An 11,991-nucleotide genomic window follows, 5' to 3' on the forward strand; every position below is an offset into this window, starting at 1 on the left:
AGGTGTCATGGACTTTGAAGACACTCAAACTCAGGACGAAAGGGAGAAACGTGCTAAGAGGAAGGCATGCTTGGCAAACCCTCACCATGATCAACTCCTGCCTGGAAACCTGTGTCCCCACTGTGGAAGGATGTGTGGATCCAGAATTGGCCTCCACAGTCACTTATGGACTCATTGTTAAAATTGTGTTTATGGAAGACAATCTTACTCGGCTACGAGTGATCGCGTAAGAAGAAGAAGAAGAAGAAGATGATATTTGCTGAATTGTTTGCCCATGTTTAATGCACTCTGCAGGCTCCCCATCCCAGCCTTATAGGAAGTGCAACTTTCTGTGTTATCAACTATTGCACCTAAGACTTATGAAGGTGCCATGTTACCAAGGCAGAGACCAACGGTCAGTCCAACCAGAAATGTCTGCTCTGAGTGCCGGTGGCTTTCCATGGTCTGCTACCCGGGCATGAAAGTGATGTTGAACAAGGATGAACACCCATGCAATGCGGTTCTCTGCCTCTCAGTAGCGTCAGAAAGCTCACCAGAGGGAGAACATGAGGGGGAGAGAGAGCACCCTCTCTCCAATTATCAGCCCCTCCCTGGCCATCAGATGCAACCTTACCTGCCTCTTGGAGCGCTTTGATTGCTCATTGCCTCATTTGGAAAGAAGAAAAGACTCACATCAATCTGTTTACTGATTTCGGCTGTCGCCAGGGTACTTAATTGCCTCCGTTGATCAAATGGGCATTGCGAAGGAATTAGTTCCACTCCAGAGCCTGGTGGGGGCTGACGTGCTTCACGATTCACTTCACTCAGTCACCAGCCAGCCTCTCCTTAACATAACCAAAGTCTCCACCGCAAGGATATTTTGCAAACCTGCCAACTAAGCCTGCACTAAATGAAAGGCTCCTGATTTCGCTTTTTGCTCTGGTCAGTGGCCACGTACGCTGAGATTCCTTCTAACAATGCTATCAGCTGTTAAAATAAATTCTGCAGCGCCAGAGTTCGCTGGACCAAAGCAAACCATTTTGTAATGTTTAAGTGCAAATTACACATCGCACAGCCGCTCAGCGGCAACAGCGGCTCTTTGCAACACCTCTACTCCTTTGCAAATCATGATAAACTATGCTAAACCTGAGCTGCCAGGCAGAGAGATGCTGGATGTAAGAGAACTAATTTTACTAATTTTGGATGTCACATAGAGGAGCGAGAATGGTTGTTTTCTGCTGCTCCAGAGAAGCGGACACAGAGCCATGGATCCAAACTAGAAGAAAGAAGATTCCACCTAAACATTAGGAAGAACTTCCTGACAGTAAGAGGTGTTCGACAGTGGAATTTGCTGCCAAGGAGCGTGGTGGAGTCTCCTTCTTTGGAGGTCTTTAAGCAGAGGCTTGACAACCATATGTCAGGAGTGCTCTGATGGTGTTTCCTGCTTGGCAGGGGGTTGGACTCGATGGCCCTTGTGGTCTCTTCCAACTCTATGATTCTATGATTCTATGATTCTACTAACAGGGAATACCAGGGAAAACCTGAAAACTACTGTTCAGCCCTAAGATCATGGCAACTAAAGAATAAACTCTAAAGCAGCAAGACTTAAACCATGGTCCAGAAACACCGATAAGTCCCTGGCAGGGCTGAAGTGCCAAATGCAGTGGGACCTCAGGTTAAGTACTTAATTCGTTCTGGAGGTCCGTTCTTAACCTGAAACTGTTCTTAACCTGAAGCACGACTTCAGCTAATGGGGCCTCCTGCTGCTGCCACGCCGCCAGAGCATGATTTCTGTTCTCATCCTGAAGCAAAGTTCTTAACCTGAAGCACTATTTCTGGGTTAGCGGAGTCTGTAACCTGAAGCGTATGTAACCTGAAGCGTATGTAACCCGAGGTACCACTGTGCTTCCTTAAAGTTTCTCATGCAATTTCCCCAACAAAAAGAGGGAACTTGTGCTTTGTTTAAACGGAAAAGCTGCTGTCCGAATGGCTGAAGCAGAAACGTCAAAGAAAGCCTTCATGAACAAGTGAACACACACTGCAGCCACAGAGGACAAATTACATAGCTGATTTAATAACATGGAAGAAACACCCGGTGCTGGGATTGCCCACAAAGAAACAGCAAACCACAACAGTCCTTAGTATAACCACTGTTAAGAACCACCAAAATACTAAAAATTGGAATGATACAGAGAAGATTAGCATGGCCCCTGCACAAAGATGAACGCAAATTTGTGAAGAGTTCCATATTTTTCGTAAAGCTAAGGAACCAAGAAGATAAAAACTTTAAGAAAGAACGGGAAACATTCACAATTTATTTAGGAGACCACTGTAAGCAGATAAAAACATTAGCATGATTTTAATAACACTTGCAGTGTAACAAATACTATGGATAATATGGAGAGTTATAATATACAGTGGTACCTCAGGTTAAGTACTTAATTCGTTCCAGAGGTCCGTTCTTAACCTGAAACTGTTCTTAACCTGAAGCACCACTTTAGGTAATGGGGCCTTCTGCTGCCGCCACGCTGCCGGAGCACGATTTCTGTCCTCATCCTGAAGCAAAGTTCTTAACCTGAAGCAATATTTCTGGGTTAGCGGAGTATGTAACCTGAAGCGTATGTAACCTGAAGTGTATGTAACCTGAGGTACCACTGTATATGGATTATGAAATAATACGTAGTCGAAGATGCTGATATTTGGACCCACAGAGGGGGTGGTGGGAAGTGAGGGAGATTCTGATAAATCTCAATAGAAGGTTATGTAGTTGGGTATAATAATTTTTTGTTTTGTAAAACCAGATAAAAATTATTCAAGAAACCAAAACAAAAAACCACCGAACTCAATAAAATAGCATTTTCTAACAATGTCTGGCACAACTGGTTGGCACAATCCACTCGTTCCCCCAGCAGCAACCACCCGGGATGAAGAGCTCTTAGGCTTGAAGAGGAACTCTGTGTAACTCAGAAGCTCACTTCCTTAATTTGAAACATTAGTAAGCAAATGTAGCTGTCATCCTTGGATGCCAGAGGAAGCACTTTGCCCAAACAACTGTTGGGAGCATGCAGTGCATAGTTAAATCGTGAAACTCACTCCCACAGGAGTCCCAAGGCAACTCTGGGGTTGCGGCGCTCGTCTCGCTTTAAGGCCGAGGGAGCCAGTGTTTGTCCACGGACAGCTTTCCAGGTCATGTGGCCAGCATGGCTAAACCACTTCTGGTGCAACCAGTGACAGAAACCAGAGCGCACGAAAATGCTGTTTACCTTCCCACCGCAGCGGTACTTATTTATCTACTTGCACTGGTGTTGCAGGGATTCAAACTGCCGACCTGAGCCCAACAGGCTCAGTGGTTTAGACCACAGTGCCACCTGTGTTCAGATGTACTGCCATCCATTCCAGGGGATGAGGGGACCAGCAGAGACATAGCCTACAAGCCATGCAACCAAGCTACCAATTTACAATCTACCATCCTTCCACCCTGCCTTCCCTCCTAGCAGCTCAGAGCTGTGTATGGGTCAGTGTGCATGTATCAAACCCATGGGTATAGCCAGGAGAGCAGCTCCCCCCCAAAAAAAAGTCCAGTAAATAAAAAAAAAATACTTAACTAAAAGTAGAAATTGTAGAAAGATTTTGACAGATTTTTCTGAGCACTTGGGAGTCAAAAGAAAGCAATTTAAAACAACTGTTGTTGACATATTTCATTCCTGAATGGGGTAACTGTGCCCCTGAAGGACCTGGTGCGTAGCCTGGGAGTCATTTTGGACTCACAGCTGTCCATGGAGGTGCAGGTCAATTCTGTGTCCAGGGCAGCTGTCTACCAGATCCATCCGGTACGCAGGTTGAGACCCTACCTGCCCGCAGACTGTCTCACCGGAGTGGTGCATGCTCTGGTTATCTCCTGCTTGGACTACTGCAATGCACTCTACGTGGCGCTACCTTTGAAGGTCACTTGGAAACTACAACTAATCCAGAATGTGGCAGCTAGACTGGTGACTGGGAGTGGCCGCCGGGACCATATAACACTGGCCCTAAAGCATCTTCATTGGCTCCCAGTACGTTTCCGAACACAATTCAAAGTGTTGGTGCTGACTTTTAAAGCCCTAAATGGCCTCGGCCCAGTAGACCTGAAGGAGCATCTCCACCGCCATCGTTCAGTCTGGACACTGAGATCCAGCACCGAGGGCCTTCTGGTGGTTCCCTCATTGCAAGAAGTGAGGTTGCAGGGAACCTAGGCAGAGGGCCTTCTCAGTAGTGGCGCCTGCTCTGTGGAATGCCCTCCCATCATATGTCAAGGAAATAAACAACTACCTGACTTTTTGAAGACATCTGAAGGCAGCCCCGTTTAGGGAAGTTTTTAATGTTTGATGCTGTATTGTTTTTAACACTCGACTGGGAACCGCCCAGAGTGGCTGGAGAAACTGCACCAGGTGGGCAGGGTATAAATAATAAATTATTATTATTATTCCAAATCTGCTAGACACAGCCAGACAGAGAATGGTGTCCTGCCCCCCTCTAACATAAATCCTGGCTGTGCCCATGGTCAAACCCCCATTTTATCCTTATAACAACCTTGTGAGGTGATAATATTAGGCAGAGAGATAACTAAGGGTCCGCGGTCTCCTGGGGAGGTTCATGGCTGAGCAAGGGTTTAAAAACAGGTCTCCCCAGTTTATACCATGTCCACCCTTTTATTGGGGGTGGGGGAAATCAATCAATTTCACTGAGGGAACGAAGCACCGAACTCAACCAGAGCTCGCACCTGCGTTTCACTAATAAATCAGACTTCTCCAGAGCACAAACAGGTCTCCCTCCCTCCCACTCTCTCTCCTCGACCACAGAGCTGCGTGGTGTTTAATTGCATGCCTGCAACGCTTCCAGACTGCGAACAGGTAGGTGGAGGCCTGAACCGAGACAGGTGTCCCTCTCTTCTGCTTCACCAGGCTTGTTATCTCTGAGGTGACGGCTTTGCACTTGAGCGAGGCGAGGCCTGGCATGTGAAGAAGAAGAGCGGGAGCATATTAAGAACGAGGGCTGGGAAGAGGAAGGAGGTCTTTGGGGTGACCGGCAAGAATCTCAGCTAAATCTCCCCTGAATATTCTTTGCTCCACAGCACCTACGCAAGACGAGATCAAAGGTGGAAAATTATCAGGGGGAGGGGGGATAAAAATATGCCCGTCGCTTTAGCCAGCGGATATGAAATTGGACTTTCTGCTTGCCATCACTTCCTAATGAGAGGCACCTACTCAAAGGGAGTTTGGGAGTTTTAATTATAATCTTTCTGCCTCTAAGAATGCCAAGCCGGGCCCCATCTGCGGCCAGTTTTCTTGACAAGACAAGCTCTATTCTAAACTAGGTCAGGAAGCGTGGCAGGAGTGTGTGTGTGTGTGTGTGTGTGTGTGTGTGTGTGTGTGTGTGTTGGGAAGGGGGGTGTAACATCTCCCCAGAGGCAGAATGTTCAGATACAGATCTTTTAACCGCTCCTGGGGCTAGCCAAAGATGGACGACGGGCTGTCAGAAGAGTTCGCGTCAGGAACCCGGCGCAATTTGAACTGCTTGCTGCGCTCAGGACAATGTGCAGATTGGATCGCGGGGCTCTCTCAGGCCCAATGTTCCCCTTGCGTCGGATGGCTTGGCTTTTTAAAAACGAGTCTCCGCCAGAAAAGCTTTTGAAGGCTGGTTTAAGGGATTCCTTTCCCATAAGTAAATCACGAATTTGGGTGACTTGAGTGTATGAAGAGACCTGCTGGGTCAAGGCAGCGGCCCACCAAGCTGAGTATCCTGCTCTCACAGTAGCCAACCAGATACAGTGGTACCTCTGGTTAAGTACTTAATTTGTTCTGGAGGTCCGTACTTAACCTGAAACTGTTCTTAACCTGAAGCACCACTTTAGCTGCTGCTGCGCCGTTGGAACACGATTTCTGTTCTCATCCTGAAGCAAAGTTCTTAACCTGAAGCACTATTTCTGGGTTAGCGGAGTCTGTAACCTGAAGCGTATGTAACCTGAAGCGTATGTAACCCGAGGTACAACTGTAGATGCTTGTGGGAAGCCTCTTGAGCAGGACCTTAGCATAACCACCCTCTCCCCACCTGCAGTTCTCAGCTGCTGGTATTCAGACACGTACTGCCTCCGAAAGTGGAGGTAGGCCACTCATAGCCTTATCACAGAACTGCAGTGTTGGAAGGGACCTCAAGAGTCATCTAGTGTAACCCCTCGCAATGCAGGAATCTCAACTAGATCATCTGTGGCAGGTGGCCACCCAACCTCTGCTTAAAAACCTCCAAGGAAGGAGAGTGTACCATCTTCTGAGGAAGCCTGTTGTTCCACAGTCGAACAGCTTTACTATCAGAAAGTTCTTCCTGATGTTTAGTTGGAATCTCCTTCCTTGTAACTTCAAAGCCGTTGGTTTGGGGGCCCGCCTCTGGAGAAAACAAGTTTGCTCCATCCTCCATGTGACAGCTCTTTAGATGTTTGAAGATGGCTATCATCTCCTCTGAGTCTCTTCTTTTCCGGGCTAAACATGCCCAACTCCCGCAACCATCCCCCATAAGACTTGGTTTCCAGACCCTTAATCATCTTGGCTGCCCTCCTCTGCAAATGTTCCAACTTGTCAATAGCCTTCTTCAATGGGGATGCCCAGAACCAGACACAATATCCCAGGTGTGGTCTGACCAAGGCAGAATAGAGTGGCATTTGTCATCCAATAATAATACAGTGGTACCTCGGGACGTGGGTGGTGCTGTGGCTTAAACCACAGAGCCTAGGACTTGCCGATCTGAAGGTCGGCGGTTCGAATCCCCGCGACGGGGTGAGCTCCCATTGCTCGGTCCCTGCTCCTGCCAACCTAGCAGTTCGAAAGCATGTCAAAGTGCAAGTAGATAAATAGGTACCACTCCGACGGGAAGGTAAACGGCGTTTCCCTGCGCTGCTCTGGTTCACCAGAAGTGGCTTAGTCATGCTGGCCACATGACCCGGAAGCTGTACGCCGGCTCCCTCGGCCAATAAAGCGAGATAAGAGCCGCAACCCCAGAGTCGGCCACGACTGGACCTAATGGTCAGGGGTCCCTTTACCTTTACCTCCGGTTGCAAATGGGATCCATTTCGGAGGTTTGGCCACATCCCGAGGAATTCACAACTGGAGGAGCGCTTCTGCGCATGCGCGCACAACGAAACCCGGAAAAATACTTCCGGGTTTGCCGTGTTCGCATCCCGAAGTTTACGTATCCAGAGGGATACGTAAGCGGAGGTACGACTGTATTTCACAGTGCCCCAATAATCCCTTTGTTTCCCCACCCATTCCCCTCTTACTATTCACCAGGAAAGGGCCACCAAGACACTTGGTTCACCAGGACCCAGCTCAAAAGGTCAGAGGTCACAGTCCTCCTCCTTTCCACTTCTGTATTTGGCAAAGCCCTAAAGTCACATCTCACTGAGCTTCCGAGCAAGGCTGTCACAGTCCCTCGAGCTGTCCTTTGTTTCCCAGTGTGCTACAGTAATCCATCAAGAAATTAGGCTGCAGTCCTGAAGGAATATGCGCCGTTGAACACAGCAGGATTTACTCCCGAGGAAGAAGGCCTCGCAACTGTGGCTCTAGTTTGCTGTAACCACACACTTGCTATTATAATCCTCTATTTAGATTGTGCTTGATTGTCAGGATGGCTTTGGTTTACGAGTACAGTCGTACCTTGGTTGTCGAACGGAATCCGTTCCGGAAGTCTGTTCGACTTCCAAAAACGTTTGACAACCAAGGCGCGGCTTCCGATTGGCTGCAGGAGCATCCTGCACTCAATCAGAAGCCGCGGAGGATGTTTGGATTCCAAAGAACGTTTGCAAACCAGAACAATCACTTTGGGTTTGCGGTGTTCGGGAGTCAAAATGTTAGAGTTGCAAGGCGTTCTGGATCCAAGGTACATCTGTATAAAAACTGGTAACAAAAATATAAGAGTGCATAATACACATCAAAGCAGTTTCATCAAAGCATTGTTTTCAGTTAATGTGTTTATTTTACCCACAATTGAAATGCAACAATAAAAGGAGCCCATAAAAACAGCACAACGAATAAAAGGGTAAAAACGGCAGTCAGAAAGCACAAGAAAAAAATCACCTGCTATTCAAAAGAAAGTCCATGTGATGAGGAGAAATTACCATTTGACTTGGTAGTTATTTTATTTGGTAATGCGAAATCATGGGTTTTCTATGTCGATACAGAGAGGATAATTAGTCACAAAAGAAAAGGGGGAGGGAAAGAACCCCCTTCATTAAGGGATTGGGTGACAAGGATATGGGATGCGGTTTGTGCTTTAAAATTTACAAATATTGCTAGTGCGTGGGGGAACAGGAAAATAAACATTTCATTGGCCAAACTTTATGACGTTTTGGAAGAATAAAGTGCAGGGTAATGGGCAAATGTATAACTAATTCATTCGGAATTTTGTGAATTTATGGAATTGCAAACAATCACGTCCAGGAGGAAAAGAGTAGAAAGTGAGAACTGATGAACCAGAATAGGGCATAAGTAATATTTGATATGATGTTTAAAAATAAATTTATATTTCATTGTTCTACATCTCTCTCTCTCTCTATATATATATATCATACATTTTATTAAAGCTTTTTATGGTAAGTTTCTTTTTTTTAAAAAACAACAACCCTAATCTATATAAAAAAGCAGGAATATCGATATATCTATCTTTTCCTGCTTTTGTTTTTGTCTTTTAATATATATATTATGTTAAATACACAGGATAATATACCGAATAATATACCATCAACAGATGCTGAGGGACCAAAGAGTGGGCAATGAGGATTTTCAGGAAGGCATATTTATAGAATACGACACGACTGAAGATGGGGTACAATCCTTCAGGAGTGACGGAATCTTCCTAGCGCCATTTCCATGCAGGATTACCAGAGGCTTGTCCTGTAGGGAGAGCCCAGATTAGGAAGGGAGTTGACGGGTAAATCTACAAGCGACTGGTGCCCAGTGGGACTGGGAGGTGGAAGGCAGGAAGACCAACCCTAGGTGGAGACACAGCCAATGGCAGTCAGAGCCACCCCTTGACTGGTTATAAGTAAATAAGAAGACAGGCAGGTAGGAGCTAACTAAGGTGGGGAAGGCAGGGCCTCATTCGCCCTATTAGACTGACAGTAGCGAGCTAGCAGGAACCCACCCCGAGCGAGTTGGAGGTAACTCTTTGTTAGCAAAAATAGACCTGCGCAGGCGTTTCAGGCCTAATGAGCCCAGCAGCTCATCTTTGGCAGGTCTTGCCCCCACGAAACACCTCTCTACAGCTGCCTAAGTCCCCTTCTCTCCAGGGTTTTCCCCTAAGCAATCGGAGACTGTGCCTGCATGGAGCTAACTTCTCCTCCGCTCTCTTCATGCCTCTTCTGGTTCTGGGAGACAAAGGGAGATGGAAGCTTGTCACAGCAGGAGGGGAGGGGAGACACCTGTGTCTCTTCAGCAGCCTACCGTATTTTTCGCTCCATAAGATGCACTTTTTTCCTCTTAAAATCTAAGGGGAAATGTCTGTGTGTCTTATGGAGCGAATGTGTGGTCCCTGGGGCTGGGGGGGCGGGGACCCGGGCTTCCCCCGCCAGCCCCACAAGCAGCTCTGGGGTAGCCCAGGAAGCCTCCACAGGGGAGTGGGGAGCCTTCATCCCGCTGCCCTGGGGAGGCTTCGCACGGATATCCCTGGCTTTTGCGGGAGGTGGGGGAAGGGACAGAGCGAGGCTCTCTCCCTTCCCCCACGTCCCGCAAAAGCCGCATATTTTTTTTTTCTTTATCCCCCCCCCCCAAAAAAAAGTAGCTGCGCCTTATGGTCAGGTGCGCCTCATGGAGCGAAAAATACGGTACCTCATTTCCGCTTCTTGGCCTTCCACCTCTCCAGCCTCTGCTTCTGCCTCTGCTTCTGGACAGCTCTCTGCCAGACTCCTCCTGCTCACTAAACCCTCTTACCTCTTCAGCTTCCAGCATCTCCCCACCTCCCAATCTTCTCCCGCCTGCTCTTCCCCTTAAGCATTCCCCAGTCTTGTTCTGTTCACAATCAGAGCTCTGTGGGCTTAACTGTTTGGGAGAATATGGGCAGAGGCACTACTATTAGCCGGACCCAGTTTACCTGGCGCGCTCGTGACCCGCGAAGATTTGAGAGACGTTCCCTGGAGCCTGGCAATGCGGCTGCGTGGCGCACCCAGCGAGTAGGAGGCGGGGCTAAAAAGAGGAAGAGAGATTGGGTTGCAAGGCTTCTTCAGCAGCCCTGCAGAAAGGCCAGCAACATTCAGCTCCTCTACAATTCCCCTCCCCCACCGTTCCGGCTCCTCATTAAAAGCCCTCTAATAATAAAAAATAATAATAATAAAATTTATTTATACCCTGCCCTCCATGGCCAGAGCCGGGCTCAGGGCGGCTAACACCAGTAAAATTACAATAAAAACATAATTGGGGGGGGGGGGACAATTTAAAATACAGGTTAAAATACAATTTAAAATGTTTAAAATGCAGCCTCATTTTAAAAGTAGACTATGGATCAAAACTGTAAGGGGAGGGAAAACATAAGGGTCAGACTGAGTCCAAACCAAAGGCCAGGCGGAACAACTCTGTCTTGCAGGCCCTGTGGAAAGATGTCAAGTCTCGCAGGGCCCTAGTCTCTTGTGACAGAGCGTTCCACCAAGTTGGGGCCAGTACTGAAAAGACCCTGGCCCTAGCTGAGACCAATCTAACCACCTTGCGACCTGGAACCTCCAAAGTGTTGTCATTTGTGGAGCTTAAGGTCCTCCGCGGGGCATACCAGGAGAGGCGGTCCTGTAGGTACGAGGGTCCTGGGCTGCATAGGGCTTTAAAGGTCAGAACCAGCACCTTAAACCTGACCCTGTACTCCACCGGGAGCCAGTGCAGCTGGAAAAGCATTAGATGAATGTGATCCCACGGCAAGGACCCCGTAAGGAGCCTCGCCGTGGCATTCTGCACCCGCTGGAGTCTCTGGGTCAGCTTCAAGGGCAGCCCCACATAGAGCGAGTTACAATAATCAAGCCTGGAGGTGACCGTCGCATGGATCACTCTCGCTAGATCAGGGCGAGAAAAGTAAGGGACCAACTGCTTAGAAGCTTTTTCCTCCTCCCTCCCAGCCCCCTTTCCTTTTGTATCATGCCTCTTTGGCTGGGAGTCTGAGGGCAGGGATCATCTCCTCACCAATATATCTAAGTAGGTTTGGCAGCCTTGAATGCAGGGATCCCTAACCTGGCACTGCCATGGTAAAATCAGTATTGTTTTGATGACCTCAATCGGGGCCAGGAGGACATAGCTGTGTTCCCAGGACAAGCCTATTGAAAAGGAGAGTGAGCTTACTTTGTGGTGTGCCTTCTCTTCTGCGTTGAGGCTTTGGAGGCCAAGGAGGACGATCGAGGAATGGAGGAGCCCTTCATGGTGAACACTGGCATGGACGCCCTGGAACTGAAAGGATTGCAGGAGTTAAATGCAAGAAGCACATCCTCCAGGAGGGTTTGGCTGCCCTCCCCCCTCCTCACCCCAAGGAAACTGGTCACCTGTAATTCGCCAAGAGATACGGGACAAAGGCAGGGATTGGCTGCCAAAAAAAGGTCCACGCCTCTTAAAGTGGCCTTGCACTTAAATATTTGCCTGGTGGCCGCAGGCGACAAAGAACTGAATGGAGGCGACTGAGCAGACTGGCAGAGGAACAGGGGAGGGGAGTGCTCTGGCCCTCCTCTGCACCTAACGTACAAACCCAACCGGCTAGCAAAAATGCTTGCAGGCTAGTAACTATTTGCAAGGCTATATTAAAGACTAGGAACTTCCAGGCAATGCAGACAGGTCTCAACTGTTTTAACTTTTTGTAGACTTTGCTGGGAAATGGGAAACATCCTGTGCTGCTTTTAACAGCTGGACTCATGCTTTCCTCCCCAATTCCCCCAACTTAAAATGATTGTAGAAGCAACTCTCTGTGAGGATGCGTAGCAGGACCATCTCCTCTGGAGGTGATGGTACCAATTAGGCCACGGAG

General features: G+C 48.1%; 1 protein-coding gene across 1 annotated transcript in view; it reads right to left on the reverse strand.

The window, feature by feature from the left end:
- Positions 1-8,061: 8,061 nt before the first annotated feature.
- Positions 8,062-11,991, reverse strand: part of KIF18B (kinesin family member 18B) — a 29,278-nt gene continuing 25,348 nt past the window's right edge. The window contains exons 14-16 of the mRNA XM_079950200.1: positions 11,319-11,423; positions 10,093-10,184; positions 8,062-8,897 (exon numbers count right to left, since the gene is read on the reverse strand). Of these exons, the coding sequence (XP_079806326.1) occupies positions 8,860-8,897; positions 10,093-10,184; positions 11,319-11,423 (235 nt within the window). The 3' untranslated portion in view covers positions 8,062-8,859. The remainder of the gene's footprint in view (positions 8,898-10,092; positions 10,185-11,318; positions 11,424-11,991) is intronic.

The sequence above is a fragment of the Podarcis cretensis genome, assembly GCF_951804945.1.
Source record: "Podarcis cretensis genome assembly, chromosome: 13".
Lineage (NCBI taxonomy): Eukaryota > Metazoa > Chordata > Lepidosauria > Squamata > Lacertidae > Podarcis > Podarcis cretensis.